General features: G+C 33.5%; 2 protein-coding genes across 5 annotated transcripts in view; one reads left to right on the top strand and one right to left on the bottom strand.

Moving 5' to 3' along the window:
- The window catches only part of LOC106666424 (protein vestigial), a 120448-nt gene extending 103583 nt beyond the window's left edge, over positions 1 to 16865 (bottom strand). The window contains exon 1 of one of the 3 annotated variants that reach the window (XM_024229461.1): positions 16651 to 16865. In XM_024229461.1, the coding sequence (XP_024085229.1) occupies positions 16651 to 16704 (54 nt within the window). In that variant the 5' untranslated portion in view covers positions 16705 to 16865. Of the gene's footprint in view, positions 1 to 7290; positions 7575 to 16650 lie in introns of those variants that run through there. The other 2 variants (XM_014393616.2, XM_014393617.2) reach the window with 2 other exon arrangements.
- Positions 16866 to 17329: 464 nt separating this feature from the next.
- Positions 17330 to 19694, top strand: part of LOC106666318 (CDK5 regulatory subunit-associated protein 3) — a 32690-nt gene continuing 30325 nt past the window's right edge. The window contains exon 1 of one of the 2 annotated variants that reach the window (XM_014393412.2): positions 17330 to 17419. The gene's annotated coding sequence lies outside the window, so the exon portion shown is untranslated. The remainder of the gene's footprint in view (positions 17420 to 19694) is intronic. The other variant, XM_014393410.2, reaches the window with a different exon arrangement.

Here is a 19694-nt window from a genome sequence, read left to right as displayed (position 1 = left end):
GGTTTATTTAGAAGTAAGATAGTAGTAATAAGATTAATAGAAGTATCGGTAGAAGAAGATGGAAGAAAATTGGGATATTACCATCAGACACCTAAGAAAAATGTTTGTGCATATTGGGGGTCCTTTTTATAACGCAAGAGGTCTGATGAGGTACTCAACATTCCACCGTCTCACACTGTACATCCACGCTAATAAAAACATTCCCTTTAGGGAAACACACGATAGGGACACAAAACTATCAGCATTATATACAATAAAACGAAATTTCGTCCAAAAATCGGAACAGGTATACACGCTGCCGTGCTCATGCACAGCTCTCATATTGGGTGGCATCCCTCACGCTCTCTACATGGAGCCAAAGAAATGCACCCTTCAACTAGGTGGGACACATCGAGCAACTAACTTTCTCTACATGACAGGAATTACGTTAACATTTTTCTTCATGCATATTATTTCCCGCTAAATTCGCTATATTATATTAAATTGTATGGTTTAAATTTCAACCATTTTTATTCAAATTGTTTACCCAGAAAAATTAAAAATAAACTTTCAACGTCTAGAGATAAAAAATTAAAAAATAAGTAACAAGTAAAAACATCAACTATGGAGTATTGCAAAAAAACAACAACAATCTATTAACATAAACAGTCACATGTACGTTGTTTTATATATGTAAGTTTTTGTTTGTAATTTTATACTTGCAAATCGAAAATATCAAAATTTCAATTTTAATGTGAGGAGATTTACCTATAAATCCTTACTTTTAATTTGTTTTTTCTTGTTGCAATGTTTTAATATCATTGACGTAATAATTTTTTAAATGTTATTTACTGCATAAATAATAACTAATTTATTGCAATTGGAGATTGTTTGTTAGAAAATGTCAAGGATTGGAACGCAAAATTGGTGGAAATAGTTACAATCCATCCGGCTGTATTTTTATATTTTCTATATTCTGTATTCCTTATGTTTCTTGTTAATAAAAAGCCAATTTCTAGATGTGATTTCGACTGTAATTTACAGCAGAATAACAGATATAGTAAATTCCTATATATTTATGTCCTTGTAAATTTAACTAACTCGACAAGGCAATCATTGGGGCTTTCTGCGTTGCTTGTTGGGAAAAATCATTATTTCTTAACCTATAAATGTATACCTTTTGCACTTGTTTACACGTTAGCAGTCTAGACAAAAACAGGATGATTATGATTACTTCCAACGTTTTATTGTCACGACGATGACAAAGGTTAATTTACACTTAAGAAGACACAACTATCATGAAGAACTAAATAAAGACAGATTAAAAACTACCCTACCAATAAACTATAAATCCAATAAAAAGATTTATTTTATTTTCATTAAAATTGTATATACGTCTTCTGGAGTTATTTCATTATCGGAGGCACAAAAAGGTTAAAATTTTAGATAAAAGAAGGATAGTGAAAAGAAGGAGGATAAAGAAGAAATTGAGAGACTGAACAAAGCAATGTGAACCAAATAATTTGACTTTGCCAAACAATACCAAACGCCAGAGATGAAACAATCAAATATTTAGAATTTGTTTTGTGAAATACAAAATATTTGGACGTTGAATGACGACAATACCACTTCAAAACAATAATTAAATAAAACATGTCAAAGTATACTTCCGCAACAATGTTTAACGATCCTCAAGCAAATAAAAACATGACAAAAAAAAAAAAAGAGAGAGAGATTTTTTGTAGAGAGATTCAAAGAAAGATTGTAGGATAAAGAAAGATCGACAGAGAGAAATTGCAAAATCAAAAGAGATCCTGGAGAGATTATAGGATTAGGAGGTGGTGAGGTGGATGTGAGGTCGCGGAGGCTGGTCCAGGACTGGCTTTTCTTACCTACTACCCATCATCATTCTCGCAGATAAATACAGTTATTCGTCAATCGTTCACGCTAATATATACATACTATTTAAAATAGAAAACATATAGCGGGTGAGTATCCCAATATTCCAATTCATGCATATCATACACCAATAACTGTAACAGGCCCGTAAGGTATTTGGTAAATCATAACCATACCAAAGATACCCCTTATCGTCAGCAACTTTGCATACACAGAGTAAATTAAGAATAGAAAAATTATTATACATCTTACTACATAACTGTGAAATTGTTTAAAAATGTAGTAATGTTTAATGTAACTACTACAATGTAAATTATCAACAAAATCCCTTGTTAACTTCCTAATAAAGAAAATTGAAACAATATGAAAGGTCGTACAAAAATGATGGAAAATATAAATTTAGAGAACTGCAAATAGTAGATTTGTTCTGTTAGATAAGAAAATCATCATGCGGGTCGATCTTTCATCAATGTTTGCGCGATTTATTTTTTCAAGAAGGCTCTTAAATAAAATACAAAATTGATTTCTTTCATAATCACCGCATTTTCAAAATTATGCGCAAATAATGGGACGACGTCAAGACAATGAAAGCCATGTTGGCTCTCGAAGGTTTACGCGCTTACAGTTCCGAAAACTGTGAGTTCGAATCCCATCCGTTAGATGGACTTTTTTATCTCATGAAGTATGAAAAACATCAAAAACATTAGTAATAACAGATTGGAACTGAAACCAATATTTTGATGATGGTTGATGATGCGGCAATTTTTCGTGGCGTGTTGCAAAATATTAATTTTTAAATCTTTTTGATGTGTTAGAAAACATTTCCATGTGTTTTTTTTTTTTTTAATAAAAACTACTTTCTATTTTTAGACAACTACATAGGAATGTTTTCTAACATAAACCAACAAATTTAAATAAGACAAATAAGCCTTAAAAATTCCAAAAATTAAAAAACTAAAAAAACTTTTAATGTAATAATTAAAAAAAAACGATTGGCTGATTTTCTTGCCTTCATAAATATATAATATTTTTTCAAATGTAAATTAAATACATATATTAAAATATCACATGGTTTAGTAATTCAATTTTGTAAAGGTTTAACAATAATACGATGACAACACTGACAGATCATTATATCTTCTGGTATTTTGAATTTTGTATGATTTCTTGTTTATTCCATCAATTTTTTCCAATCTAAACGTATCATTTTGTGCAGTAAATACAGTTTAAAAAATATTTTGCTTGGTACGAAAATTAAATTTTATATGCGGCCAAGTTTTGTGCTTTTCTGAGAAACTACTGTTTGTTACTTTATTAATTCATTTATTTCATCTGTTGTTTCTATTTTCTTTAATAGTAAGGTTAAAATTTATCCTGTTTATGATCAAAGAGACCGCTTGTTTGGATTTTCTATTATCACAATTTATTATTAATTAAATAGTACAAGATGACACTGACTCTAATCTCTACTGTACGGCACTGTGTATTTTGTATGATTGTTATTTTCTGTTTATTCTGTGTATATATTTGGCTTATTAACGTGTAATGAATGAAACGTACGTTTATTATGATAAATACATGTTATGGATTGCAATCTTTGTGCTTTTCTGTATAGCTTGTTGTAATGAGACTCTACTATTTGTTATTCTATTATAATTTTCACTTTTATGGACGATCAATATGTTGTTTCAATTTTCTTTGATCTTAATGTTAAAATTGATTTCATCGATGACCTCCAAGACCGCCTAGTTGGATTTTCTGTTATTAACTACGTTGTCACTTCTGTTATAATAATTAAACAACACTATGATCACTCGCTCGTCCGGCAATTGAAGTTTTGTATGATTGTTTGTTACTTTTTGTTTTTCTGTGCATTTGTTTTGTTTATTAACTACTGTTTTAAATTTATCGTTGACCATGTTAATTATGAGCTATATATTGCAACCAACATTTATGCTTTTCTGTATGGCTTATTGTTATTAGAATCTACTTTTCATATTTTATGATCGACCTATGTTTTGTTTTTGCCTGTTGTTTCAATTTTAATATATTATTCAATATAATAAATTAGCATTAATTCTGTTGATTGGCCTCTTCTCTTAGTTAGATGATCTATTAATAAATTTGGTACTGATGACCCCTCTACCCTGTTTTGTGATTATTCGTTTCTTTCTATTTGTACATATTTTGCGTAATTTAACGGTGTTTTAATTTAATCCGTTGTTTTATTTCATAACTAAATTGTATATATTGCCGCCAAAAATATTGCGGTGAGAATGTACTATTTGTTCCTTTTTTATGCTTTAATTTACTTTTTAAAATTTAAAAAAAAAATTTAGCCTTTTCACAATGTTTAGACGATTTATATGTTGCTTTTTGCAGTTGTTTCAATTTTCTTTCATCATAAGATTAGAACTGATTCTGTTGATAATCGCAAAGACTAGTTTTTACTACTAACAAATTTATAATAAATTAACATGATGACTAGTCCATTGTCCGGAACTTTTTCTTATGTACGGTAAATTGTTTTTATTCTTCGTTTGTTCTGCATATATATTTTGTTTGTTAACCTGTGTTTTTAACAAATATGTTTTTCTTATGATAAATAAATGTTATATATTGTGGTCAATCTTTGTGTTTTTTGTTTAGCTGGAGAATCTACTGTTTGTTACCCTATAAATTTATACATTTCACTTTTTTCTTCTATAATCAAAAGATTAGAAATGATTCTGTTGATGGGCAGGCTAACTGCTTAGTTAGGTTATTTATTATTGAAAAATTTTATAATGAAACTCTACTGCGATGGTACTAATGGTCTACTTATCATCCGGTACTTCGTGTTTTGTTTGGTAGTTTGTTATTATTTGTTTCTTCCTTTTGTTTATATATGTTGTTTTTTAGGAAGCTGCTTTGGATTAATCGTGTGATTTCTAGCATAATTAAATATCATATATTGCGGCCAAAAATTGGGTGGCATATTGTTATAAATATTTAATAATTAAACAGTCTATGATGATCACTGTCCGGCACTTCGGGTTTTGTATGTCTTTTCGTTAATATTCGTTTCTTTCTTCTGTGTAAATATATTGTTTATTAACAGCTGTTTTGAATTAATTGGATGTTTTCTATCAAAATTAAAGTGTATATATTGAGACCAAAAATTTTAGAAATATTACGGTGAGAAACTACTGTTACCCTATAAACTTATACTTTTCCCTTTTTTCGATAACCTATATGTTGTCTCTTGTCTGTACTTTCAATTTTTTTTAGACCCACAGACCGCTTAGAAAATTGGATTGTATGTTGTTAATAATTAAACAGTACTACAAGATACTAATGTTCACTCTATTGTCCGGGATTTTCTGTTTTGTATGTTTTTTATTTATTTCTTGTTATTTTTTTGTTATTCTTCTTTAGTTTTGAGTATGTACTCGTTTATTAACCAGTATTTAATAAATCTGTTTTTCTTATGATAATTAAACTTTATATACCGGCCAATCTTTGTGCTTTTTGGTTATAGCTTGTAAGAATCTATTGTTTGTGTCTGTATAAAGTAATACTTTTCACTTTTTATGTATAACATATATGTTTTTGCCTGTAGTCCCAATTTTCTATAAAATTAGAATTCAATTATTACAGCTTTTTAATAATTAAACAGTACCTAACAATAGGATGATACTGATGATCGCTCTATCGTCCGACAATTCGTGTGTTGTGTGCTTGTTTGCTATTCTATGTGTTTGCTATGTTTTCTTATGATGCTGAAATTATTGACCAATCTTTGTGCTTTTCTTACGGCTTTTCGTTGTAAGAATCTATTATCTGATACTGTATAAAATTATTCTTTCCACTTTTTTTGACGACTTATATGTTGTTTTTCATTGTTATTTCAATTTTCTTCAATCATAAAATGAGAATTGATTCTGTTGATGGGCCGTCAGAGCATTTAGTTGAATAGACTAATTATAAGTTATATTTTAATAATTGAACAGTATAATGATGGTCCTTATGATCACTCTATGATCCAGCACTTAATGTTTTATATGGATATCTGTTGTTTTTCGCTTCTTCTATGTATATATTTTGTATATCACCCGTATTTTGAAATATCGTACGCTTTCTGTCATAATTAAATGGTGCTACCTTTCTTTATTGCTTATAATGTGGATTTACTATCGTTTTCAAAACTGTCTTACCCTACTTATTATGTTAAATAAGTGTATAATTTATGTACACAACTTAATATTTTAAGTATAAGTCGTTTTTGAATGAATAGGTTGATTACTATGTTAAATAAATGTGAAATATTGAGGTCCTCTTTTATTTTTACTTGTATTGCTTGTTTTCAATGAGAATTTACTAATTTCCCTCTACTTTGTGTTTTATGTAGGTGTATAATTTTCATGTGCAACTTTATTGTTATACATAGGGTCCTTTTGTGCTTTTCTGTATAGCGTTTTGTGATAACTATTAGTTACTCTATAATTTTATGCTTTCCACCGTTGTCAGACGGTCTGTATGTTGGTTTTTATGTTTCCACATTTGTTTGTTGATGCAACTGGTGTACAGACCGTTGATTCGGATTATGTATTAACATGAAATTTTCAATAGTTTAAAAGTTCATTGTAATAATTAAACTTCTTTATCCGGCACTTGGCGTTCCGCTTGATTAATTTGTCCCTTTGTATATTTTCCCGTGTGTTTTGTATATTCGGTGTTTTCAATAAATCTACTATTTTATTTGATAATTAAATGTTACATAATGCGATCAAATTTTGTGATTTTCCTTATAACTTGTTTTGTGAAGATTTTACTGCTTGCTGTTCTGTTGAAATTTAACAATTTCACCATTTTCGGAGAACTAGTTCATGTTTCCTGTTGTTTTTATGTGCTATTTCAATTTTCATTTGTTTACTACGCTAATAGATCAAACAAATACAAGATAATTAATTATTATTTTTCAATAATTTAAAAGGAGCATTTAAAATGATGCCATACCACTCTGCTGCCCAGCACGTTGGGTTTTGTATGATTTATTGTTATTTTGTGTACAATTTATTATTTTGTTTATTAACCGATGTTTTGAAACTAATAATTAAACTTGTATAAATCGGATGCTTTTTTATAATGATTAAATTTTATATGTTGCTTATTGAGTCCTTTTCTTGGCTTATTGAGAGAAAATTTACTGTTTTATAGTACTAACTGCTAAGTTTAGTTTTTCACATAATTTGTATTGTACGGCCTGAAGATTGGTTTTTCGAATCATTTTGGTCAAGTTAAATTTCTATAGTAATTGATTGACTAAAGTGATCTAACATAGTTATGTATTTACAGGTTTTGAGGTCTCGAATTTTAAAGTAAATAAAGTGGTCGAGTACTTTTCGAAGTGTACATATGCAAGTCACTCACCCGATCATAGTGAGGATGGTGGGCGAATGGAGGAAAAGGCGGTGGCGGCGGTCGCGCTGAAGAAGTCGAAGGCCTCTGGTAGAGGTAGGGGTAGTACGCTTGGTAGACCACCTCCGGGCAGCTCATGCCTCCTCCGCCTATACGCTCAATCTTGGCTGTTGGATAGACACAACATATCACGTTCACAGTCACTCACAGACTGAGCTTCTGGCCGGCGGATGACCAGGAGAGCGAGGGCCTCGCTCCGCCCCTGCCCAGTCCCGCCATCTTGCTCCGCCCAGCTCGCTCCCCATTGGACTCCCTCCATCGATCCCGGGGGTTGGAAATTAATTCGCCCCGACGAACACGCCCTGCACCTCTCCCTGACGGACGGCGCCCTCTTCCACCCTCTGCACCCTCTGTCACTTCATTTAATGCCGATAACACGGGATCGATCCACTGGGAAGAGCGCGGTCTATCTCGGCCATCCACGACGCTAAATGTACTCCAAGACTGTTAATTCACTCACCTGGACTGACGACCACAAAGCTTCTTAAATAACAGCTCCCTTAGCACAAAATATCAAGAAAATAAAATTCTCAGTATGATATGTTAATAAGGGTAATATGAAGCGGGGTTTGTTCTCCACAGGCACTGCACCTTCTGGCTTATTGTACTTCCTAGTTCCTTAGTTCAGTGCAATAGGCTCAATCCTTCTTCTTAGAAGTATCAGGTTATTGACTGTCGCTGCTCCAATTTCATTTCCTAGATTTTTTTCGTATGTTGGTTAGATCTCCATTGAGCTGTTGCTTCGCATTCGAAGATATATAGGTGGCTTTTTCCTCCTCCTCAATACATAATCTGCAGATGGGTTGTTTATGCCCGTGTTGTACAGATGTTTTCTCAGATGTCAGAAAATTCTTGAACCGACTTCAATTTGTATTCCTTGATCTTAAGATTAAGGACATACCATATGTTCCTTACTGCGATCCCTGAGGCTGCAGCATCTATCTTCATACGGAATTACTTACTGAATGACCGCTCAATAAAAAAGCCGAAAAAGTATGATAAATTTCATATATTTTCCAATAGAAGTATTTCAGATAAGGGGTCGTCAGATAACTTCTCATGCTGGACGATGCATTTTGACTTCTACTCCAAAATTCCAATAGTTGTCATTAGTTTTTTGTGAGATAGGATGTCGCTTCGGAACGCAAACCAACTTGAAAGTAGAATACTTTGTTCTAAGAATACTCATCGAATTGTATTTTTTGATTCTAAAAATAAGGACATATAGGTGCCTGACTGTTTTACCCCTAGCTAGCAGTGGCATCGTCCTACCCTCGGCCCAGGTGCACGTGTTGTAAGATGCGTCACTTGTAGCTGAATAAGGTCTATAATATATTTCATATATTCTTTAGAAGAAACATTTCAATTAAGGAGGCATCAGATAACTTCTCAGGCTTGACAATGCAGTTTGAATTATATTCCAAAATTCTATTAGTTGTCATTAGTTATTTGTGAGATACGGTGGGGCTTCTTTAACACCTAATAACTATAAAGTAGAATTATTTGGTCTAAGCATATCTTCCAATTGTATACCATGATTCTAAGGTTAAGGACATTCAGTAGGTGCCAACTTGAAAGTAGAATACTTTGTTCTAAGAATACTCATTAAATTGTATTTTTTGATTCTACAAATAAGGACATATAGGTGCCTTACTGTGATATCCTAAGCAGCGACATCGTCCTGCCCTCGGCACAGGTGCACGTGTTGAAATATGAATCACTTGTAACCTAATAGGGTCTACAATGTATTTCACATATTTTCTAGGAGAAGCATTTCAGGGGTCGTCAGATAAGTTCTCAGATTTTAACTTCCATTCCAAAATTCCATTAGTTGTCATTAGTTATTTGAGAGATCGCGTGGCGCTTCTTTAGCACTAATTGACTAGAAAATATAATTCTTGGGTTTAAGCAGACTTTTCATTTGTATTCTTCGATTCTAAGGTTAAGTACACCAAAGGTGCCTTATTGTGAAACCTCTAGTTCGCAACATCAATCCTCCTCGAATATAAACCCTCGTGCATGTACTGAAAGATGGAATAGTTGAAGCTTGTAATCAAATAAGTGTTTATAATAAATTGCATATATTTTCCTGCCGAACAATTCATTTAAAAATCTTTTGCTAATAGCTCAGACTGGACGGTTAATTTTTAATTTCCAAGAATTCATTAGTTGTCATTAGTTATTTGTGTGATAGGAATGGCCTTATTTAGCGTAGCCCGGCTAGAAAGAATAATTATTGTGGTCTAAACATACTCTTCAAATTGTATTCTTGATCCTAAGGTTAAGGACATACCGAACTATAGCAGCCTCTGTCTTCATGGGACATAGACTCAGGTGCACGTGCTAAAGGATCCAACAGTTTAAGCGTAAAGCCGAGTAAGTGTTTATGATAAATTTCACATATTTTCCTGGAGAAGCAATTCAATTAAGGAATCTTTAGATGATAACTAATTAGGCTAGACGATGCCTTTAGACCTCTATTCGATGATTCCCTTAGTTCTGTGTTTTTGACGAAGGATTACTTTAGGACAAACCAACTAGAATGTAGAATTCTTTGATCATTCTTTTTGACTTGCATTTCTTGGTTCTAATGTTAAGGACACATTGAAGGATGCATCTGGCTTGCAACATCAATTTTAATAGTCAGTCTATCTTAGTCCCTAAATGATTAGGGTGACTCATTCTTAGTTTTTTATTTTTGTCTTCATTGGCTTTAAGTACACTTGTGTCTTCTACATTCGACTGCCTCAGTGCCTGCAGGAACAGGGTAGTTCGTGTTTAATCTTACACAGGATAAAGCTCGATCGATTGACTATGGATCACTGACTGCAATGTAATTCCCAATTACTTTCTTTTCCCCTTTACCATATTCCGCTAAAACAGTATAACTTATGCTATGAGACTCTTTTTATCTTTCAGAAAGAGAATAGTTCTTCTTGCAGGATTTACTTGACTGGTCACAACTTTGTGGCTTCTCCTATTGATATCATGGGCCATGTTGATACTCGCAATATTTTCGCTTTGTTATGTATTCGAACCTTTCTTCATTGATTTTTTTCGTTCTTCGGGTTGGTACTAACTCGATTTTGTAGCCTCATAACATTACACTGCCCTTTTGGCACTTACAGGCAAACTGTAAATGATTTATTTCTGCAGAATTAGAAAGCAATGCATCGGTATGACCTTGAAACTAGCGATGGTCATGGTTGTGTCTCACATTTTTTATTGGCCAAAGATGGCTTCAATAGTGCCTATGTCTGGACCATTGCTTCAATTTGAGAGCAACACATTTCGGCATTGTTTGTTTCGCCAGATTCAAGAAGCTATAGTAATCAGCCCTAATGAAGTCCACCCAAATTGCCCTAAGGTGGTCAGCGACGGTCGATTTGCTAACTGAAGTTCTCGAACAGAAGTTCTGGGATTTTCTTCGACCAAAGCTCACAGAACATCATCATCGAGGAAAGAAAGTCTTCCACGACCTTCTAAAGTTAAGTCTAAGCTAAAGTCTCCCTTTCGAAATTTTTAAACCATCTCTCACTCACACTGCCATCCCAGACTACATTAAGGTTTCTGGCCGTTTCTGGGCACCGTTGCGACCGAGTTTAAACTCGTAAATCGAAATTTTGCGAAAATCACGCGTTGGCATTTTAGTAAAGCTGAAAGCCTAAGTAACGAATTGCTACTGAAGTAAATAAACATTTTTTGGAAGAGGAATAAAAAGGTGTTGACATTCGTACAAAAGAATAATCCATCAAACAGTTTGTTATATCTAGGGGCAATTGAAAGAAGACATGAAAATCTGAATTATTTTCCGGACAACCCAACAGCATTTTTCTAACAGTGATGCCTAGGTAATTTTGCCGGTGTCTGGTACAAGAAGATGTCTGGCCAAGCGAGAACAGACGGACTAAACATGATCAAGCCGTGGAAAAATAATTAAACCCTGTTTCGACCTTGGTATTACGGTTTTTGTCAACAAACTTTAGTGTATTAAAAGAAGAAAAATAAAAATATTTTTAAATGCGGTTTTTTCACCCTGGAAGATGCCAAATTCTTATAAGACATCAACATTTAAAAAAAAATATACATGTTGAGAACGTTGGCAAAATTAAAAGTTGCATTCACATTAATTGTAAGGGGTCCACGTACACATAATAATACTTTTATGCAAATCGTCCACAAGTTCTCACAGTAGGAAAGTTTAACTGCCATTTATTTTTATAATAGGGTATGTGCCTTTTCTTGTTAATATATAAATTTTTTATTTTTATTTTATTTTTTTACCGCAAAGCTTTTTGCTCTTTGAAAACAAGTCATACATGGCCGGTCAGGACTTAATTAGGCCCATGGGATAACATGTGAAGAAATTAATTAAACAATTAGGGTAAGATAAGATTGACATAATGTGGAAGAGGAGGAAAAAACTTGATGAAACTGACTTAATAAAACGTTTGAATAAATTGGATTAATGAGTTTTCAACGTCTTATGAATCTTGCATAACCACGGTACAATTAATTCAACAAACAACAAAACTCACCGGCTTTAAAATATGTCTCAAGTTGAACCAATCATGAAAAATTGCTTATAACTAACATAATAAAAGTTTCTGATTTAAAATCAGTTAAAGATAATTAAAATAAAACTTAATATAGTGAACAACCAAACAAGAAAAGACACACATATATGTAGAAATAAGTCCAAAAGAATAAAGAGTGTAATAAAATTTAAAAAAAATCCCATAAAAGAACAGGAAGATTAAAGTTAATTAATTCTTACAATATATATAAACATGTAAAAATAAAGAAAACAAGCATCACGGGGCCAGGGTAATTTAGTACTACTCAGTTTTATTGGCCAGGTTCGTAAAGAGGTAATGGATTTAATGAAATACCTGCATTAATTGCAAATTAATTATGTTATTAAATTGGAACACTAGCTACTGAAATTGAATGTAGAACGAGAATATTAAATATAGTAAGATGAAGAAAATTATCAACAGAATAGTATAATTTTCTCCAGAGTATTTATTACTATAGTTAGTAGAACGGTGAGAAATATGAAAAATCACTTATGCCAGAAACAAAAAAAAATCTTTAACCGGAAAATTTATGGAGAAGATTTGATTCAGCTAAGTAAAAGACGGTCTGTAGTTGAGGAAGTGAGTTAAAGTGAAGCGTGAGAAAGAAAAACTAAAATAAATCTCTCAAAATGGTAGGTGAAGGAACTCCTCTTTTAGGAGGCAGGATTTGAAGAAAATTATAGGCCTCTATACTGGCCACTGCCCTCTTAATTATCATCTTAACTAGATCGGCAAAGCTGAGAAACATGCCAGTTCTGACAGGAGGAACCAGAAAATCATCACATATCCTTTGTGAGGGAAAAATATTAGCCCGTTAACAGTATAGCCATTTAGGCAGAAGATTTCTCATACCAAAGAAGATCCATGACGAGGCATCAAGGAAAGCGCTCATTTTTTTAAGGAATAGCGCACTTTCCAATGTGTAAGCTATAGCAGTTCCACAATAGACCTGATTAGTGAAGAATTAAACAATTTGCAATGGAAACCACTCCTCTGTGTAAATACATTATCAATTTACAAAAGGGATCAAAGTAATTATGTAAAAATACAAATCAAAAACTGACAGACAGCATAAACTATGCCATTATATGTCCTATCCCCCTCCCCAGATGTTATTTGTATATTTCACCATTGTGATTACATACAAAAATTTCCAAATAAAAATAGTGACAAGAGATGTTTGTTTTATTTAAATAAAATAATTAAATTTAAATGGAATAGAGAAGAGTGTGTAGAAGTGTGAAGGTAGAGATTAAAGCATGAACACTCTCGATTGAGTATGGCCTTGAAGAAAAAATCCAATTCAGTTGTAACTGCCAAGCTTTCAACCTATTTTAAGGTCATCAGGGCAAAATCATCTTAAAAATGTCTACAGATTGACATATTTAAGTGTTTTTTTTTTTGCAGGTAATCTCAAATTTCCTTGAAGCCCAACTCAGTGAAGGCATTCCTTCAGGACTGAGTCAGTCTTCAAGGAAGTTTGAGATCGCCTGTAAAAAAAATAGGTTGAAAGATTGCAGTAACAACTGAATTTGCTTTATTCTTCAAGACCGTAACTTGATGACCATACTGGCCTCATGTCAGATGGATCCAAAGGGATCAGAGAGGTGGGGTTAAAAGCCCAAATTTTGACCTATCAAAACCCTAGGTCCCACACTCAATTTCCCAATCTGAGAATCGTGTTTTAGAACTTTGTGCACAAGAAATACTCAAAAAGGTACTAAAAGGTGCACAGATGAACATATTCTCAGACTTTAGATTCCTCCATCTTCAAAGCTGGTCTGGGAATACTTAACATACTTTAACTCCTGGTAAAATACAATCAGGTAACTAACCTGGGTGCTATGTCATAATGGGAATAATAGTATGGTACAGAATAACTAGCAAAAACAGGAATCCTCACACCCTTTGGACCAGAACTGCAAACTGACCAACCCTAAAGTATGCTAAAAGCTGAACTGAGCATGACAAATGAGAATTCTCCAGGTGCAAAAGAATCAAAGACGTTCCTCAAAAAGCAGGAATTAAAGAAAATAATAGGCCTTTATCCTGGCTATTGTAATTGCAACCTTAAAACTTGCTGACTCTGCCATGGAACATGTATGACACCATAAAATTTCTTGTGTACTGCAAACTTGTCCTGGAAACAGTACAGCCCAGAAAGGCGACACTAATGCTTAAGGGAAGAAGAACACTGGAAAGTGTTCAACCTCATTAAGGGTTAAAGGTCCACTTAGTAGTGCACTTTCTGGAGTGGTGTATCTAAAGAATACATCTTTTAGGTCACAATGGAAGAAATGTAGATTATTCACCAAGGGTGAAAACTTTTTATTAATTATGACTGAACTGCCTAAAATAATAAGGCAGTTAATTATACTTGGGTTAAACGATGAGCCCGAGACTCCTCCTTCTAATGGTTCCTTCACTAATTTTTTAAATAAAGTCCACCTTTTTGTTATGTTAAATACTTATATGTAAATCAGAAAGATCAGCCATAAACTATATTTATATATGAAAAATGATCAGTAGTGAGGCCAATTAGAAAGAAATAGATTACATGATCTATTTAGTCTCAATTTTGGCAGTTTTAGATTATTTCAATGTATGATTATGATTGTTCTTTATTATATTAATCCATATATGAATTTAGTAGTCATAATTGACTGTCTTAATTATATTTTTAATCTAAGGTCTTGGTTGAGTTGAAAAAGCAAGTGTCACGAGTGGGATTCGAACCAAGCTGATGGTTCGAATCCTGCCCATGATAAAAGTATAGTTGTTCTTTATATTCGAACAGTTTCTTACATTTTCATGCACATGCAATAATGTAAGAATATTAGAATTAATGACAGTGTGTTTACATATTTTAAACCAGCTAATATTCTGACAGTTTTTCTTGATCTAAGGAAAATTTTCTTAGATGAGGGCGAATATAGGCAAAGCATAACAAATGAAATAAATATAATAAAATAAAATTGGTCTTAAAGGAAATTTGAGATCACCACTGTAAAAACTTAAATATGTCAATCTGTAGACATTTTTAAGATTGTTTTGCCCTGATGATGACCTTAAAATAGGTAGAAAGCTTAGCAATAACAACTGAATTTGTTTTCTTCTTCATGACCATACCTAGATCCAAAGTGCCTATGACAAATAATTATTTTAATTATGCGTTTTTCTCTCTTTTGCCTATAGTTGTGGCACTTGTAACGGATGTGGGTTTCTTTTTAGTAAGATATCAAACATGACACTGGGATATCCTGGTTTCTCTTTTTATGTATATATTTCACAACCCGTCCCCTCTTCAGCATATTTGACAGCTCTAACATAATGTGATTCACATGTCATCTTCAGTCACATTCTACCAAATACGTGAGAGTTGTTAAATGTGCTGTAGAGGGGACAGGTTGTTCTGAAATACATACACAAAAAGAGAAACTAGGTTGTTTGATAGTCCACCAAAAAAAACAAAAAACAAATTATATAGATATTATAGATCATTATAGTTGTCTGATGATGCTTAAATAACAATAAAGTGAAATTGGTTGCAACTTCCAAAAAATTGTCTCCAAGAATTGGTCTAAAACAACCTAACAACCCTAAAAAAAACCAATCCCAGCCCAGACCATTACTCGCCTCCTGCCAAACTGCATTGAAGGGCGCACGAACTGGGGCATTGTACGCATCCAATGTTCTCGGTAGACTCTTTGGAACCTGCTGTCACTATACAGACAGAAACGCGACTCATCAGTAAATATAACATCATTCCAGTCGGTGTTCTAGGCACTCGCTGCATTTAGGATCTGGCATTATGGAAAGGTTTCCGCCTTGCAGCAATGATAGTTTTAGAAAAATGATCAGTGGTGAGGCCAATTAGAAAGAAATAGATTACATGATCTATTTAGTCTCAATTTTGGCAGTTTTAGATTATTTCAATGTATGATTATGATTGTTCTTTATTATATTAATCCATATATGAATTTAGTAGTCATAATTGACTGTCTTAATTATATTTTTAATCTAAGATCTTGGTTGAGTTGAAAAAGCAAGTGTCACGAGTGGGATTCGAACCAAGAATGCATTGGTTTCTGTCCTCCCTTAGCATCATAATGCACTGAGATCGACCAGTTCCTATTGCAACTTCCAGTCTCACGGAATTGGGCTAAAGCCCGGGAGACCTGGGACACTTCAACTGCCCCTATGATATCCTATTACCGGTGACCTCGACAATTCATTCTCACAATAGCATTGCCAACTTCTGGTTCAAGATGTCATAGGTAAAAAGAATACAACTGGATTAAAATAGAGAAAAGGTGTTTGTTTGCAAAATGAGTAAGCTTTGTGTTTACTATTTGTTTGTTTTTGTTTGTATTTTCTATTTTGTTTTATCCAGCTAACAAGAATGCATTGGTTAATTTAATTCAAATTAATATAATAAGAATAAATGATAAATATCCCTATTCATTTTTGAGCAGTTTATTTTTTTGAAATGAAAATATTTAAAAAATGATTTTTTTAACTGAAACCTAATAAAAGTTAAAAGAGTGCCAATATTTTTTTGATCCACTCCAATAGGATTGAATCTTTAATCTTATGAAAGTAGAAAAGTAATTTTTTTGTAAAGAGGGTATTTCATCTACGAGGTTATGTGAACCCCCGGGGTGCTGGAGTTTTTTGGAAAAGTGTGGTGTAAGTATGTATGGATTACTTAACCTAACTTAAAACTATTTACATTACTTGAGTATGAAGTCGCCTTGGGGACGGAACTCAGTCTTAATCCGGCCATTCGAACTTAACTGTACACTTACGCGCACTATACTTTCTGTAAATCGAAGTTCGAACCGCAAGCCGCGTAACTTACGTCCACCGCCACGCGAAACCGTCAACTCATCGCGTCCCGCGTTTTCTTTTTCATTGTGCCACCTGAATTGGCCGTTCAGCACTTATAAACTTTTTTTATTGGGATATATTTGATGTATACATTGGAAATAAAATTTATTATTTTATCATCAGGAAATCTTGACAATTTTATGCGCGAAATTTTATTGTCGTTGCCGTTGGAATAAATGAAATATAGGAGGGGTCTCGGAACGGATCCCTGAGGTACTCCTATTTTCATCAGTTGCGATATCGAACATTCTACATTCCTTTCTATCATTTGCTGTATATTTTTTAATTAAGAACGGACATTGATATTAATATAAATGATGAAGTTTGAGTGAGTATGTAGCTTAACTTTTTTTAAAGATGATTTTGTAAAATTAAACATATATTATTAATTATTATACATTATAAATAATTAATAAAAACACAAATTTAAAATTATTTTTTTACAGTGTTCATTAAGATAATAACCGGTTTCTCACTGGAAAGTCGCGTTGGCGGTGGATCGGCGGCGGGTTTACCCTTCAGTTCGTGTCGAGAGACGTGCTTGTGACTTATTTCATTCTGATGATGACGAGCTTTAAACTTGAAATCCGTATAGTCCAAAACTACAAACTGTAAGTAAGAACTATCTTTTATAAAAAGTAAAAAAAGGAGAGTGATAAACTGATAGCTCTATCACTCTACTTTCTTCTTATCTAAAAAAGTCCATAATTTCCTGGATTCTTATTTAAAAGGTGTTGTGAAAAAAAATGCTTTATTAATATCCAAAAACGAAATGATTCTGTAAAATCCTTTTTGAAAACATTCCAAAGTGAAAATGTAGGATTGGGGTTTGCGCCTTTTATTGACATTACATTTAATGTAAATTCATTAAGTCTTTCATCACATTACTACTCCATAGGAACTATTTCAGCATACCAGTAATTTTGTGGGTTGTACTTAACGCTTATTTTTTAAGTCTTTTGTATGTTTATTTTTCTCTCATTAAAGTGCCCAAATATTGAAAGTTCTCTACCCTTTAAGCTATGCTTTAAAAAATGAAAACCTACCTCTTGAAAAATGTGCTTAACAAGAACACTTAGTATAACCAAAAAATGTCTGTTATTAAATAAATTGCACAGAATTCACAGTATTGTATTGTACGCTCTTCTAAAGGTGGCTCCAGACATGTGGTATTCGCCGAATGCCGATTGATACCAAACATTTGCCAAGACTCGAGATGCTCGTCTTGGCATTCGTCAAATAGCGTGACTATGTATACACACATTGCGAGGTTCTTACAACCAGCCAGTTTGTGCAGAAACAGCGAATACGTATTTGCCAAGTGCCGTTGCGAGTCCTCAACTTATTACCTGTTGTGATGGACAGCAGTGAAACTCATTTTTTGCAGCTGTGTTGTGGCTACAAACTCAGTCACAAATCAATCACAGAGAGTTGCCACAATTTACTTTCAATCTATTTTCACGCATTGAAAACCTCGTTCCAATTTTTGTGATTTGGAAGAGAAGCATTTGAAATTATTGGTTCAGCTTGGTACAGATCGAGGAACCCCAAGACTGTCATGTTGGGCCAATCCATTCTTAACCAACAGAAACCATGTTGTTATTTCATTAGTACATCTATACTAGTTAGGAATCGTTTATTATCGACAAATAATTACTGTTCATTGATGATTACTGTATAATATGTATAGACTAGCTTTTATCCACATCCATGTGGGACTATGTTTTTTGGTAATAGGAATGCACTGTTGAAATTTCAGCCCTTTAGATCCAGTGGTTTGGTCTGTGCATTGCTGTCAGTCAGTCACAGAACTCTTTTGTATATATAGATGATGTACGTACAGTACGGTTCCCGGATATGTGGATGCTTTGAGTTCAGTTACTTCACGAATATTTGTGCACTTAGAAGCATATAAGGAAACCGACAATTAGCCGAGCGACAATTCACAGCGAATAAAATAATCTACACTATTAGGGATCCGGTGAACCTTTGCTTAGGATTCAGCGAATACCATGTGTCTGGAGCCACCTTAACATGTACTGAGTCGATTGAAAAATGTTTCAAGTCTTTAGCTCCTGGTGGGACGGATGAGGGCGGCATCTGGGTTGGTCAGTCCGGCTGGTGCCAGTGTTCTGTGGGAAAGGGTTGAGTTCCTGAGCATATTAGGCTCTATATGATTGGGAAATGTGGACTTGTCCGCCTAGATGTAGTTTTTTAATTTTTTATTCACTTCTTCTGGTGGACCTTTGTAAGTGGGAAAATAGTCAAAAGGCAAGCCTTTCGCTTCTCTTGTCTTGTTGGTTGTAGATGGGGTAGAGGCCTCCATGGGTGCCTTTAAGCACCTGTTCAACAAACCATACATCCTTGGCCAATATCTAGGGAACAAGGCCACAAAACCATCTTTAGCTTGATATTTGGCTTGTTGGAGTGGTGTTTAGTGACTGTTAATTAATTATTATTTGGAAATCATGAGATGCGGTCTGCGGTAGGTTTAGAAAAACATTTTCTTTATCGTGCCGTTTCGATCTTTATTGAGATCGTCTTCAGGGTGTGGGATTTACAAACATTGTTTAATTTAAATTCCAGGCCCTGAAGATGATCTCAATAAAGATTAACACGTTGGCACCATAAAGAAAATGTTTTTCTAAACCTACATCTCTCAATCCCCAAAAAATCATTTGGCCTGTTGTTTGTTCTGTTATTTTTTGTGTCATTCTGACATTCTCTGACAGTAAACTCCAGTAATCGTACATATATATCATAATTTCTGGATCAGTGTCTACCTCTATTTCTGCGCTTCTAGGCTCTTATCCATCATTAATTTTTGGGCATGCCTGCATACTTAAAGACTAATGCCAGGAAGAACAAATTATGTATATTTGTAAC

Source organism: Cimex lectularius, unplaced genomic scaffold (assembly GCF_000648675.2).
Source record: "Cimex lectularius strain Harlan isolate CLEC.00 unplaced genomic scaffold, Clec_2.1 scaffold236, whole genome shotgun sequence".
NCBI lineage: Eukaryota > Metazoa > Arthropoda > Insecta > Hemiptera > Cimicidae > Cimex > Cimex lectularius.
This window is presented reverse-complemented; position numbering and strand designations above follow the sequence as displayed.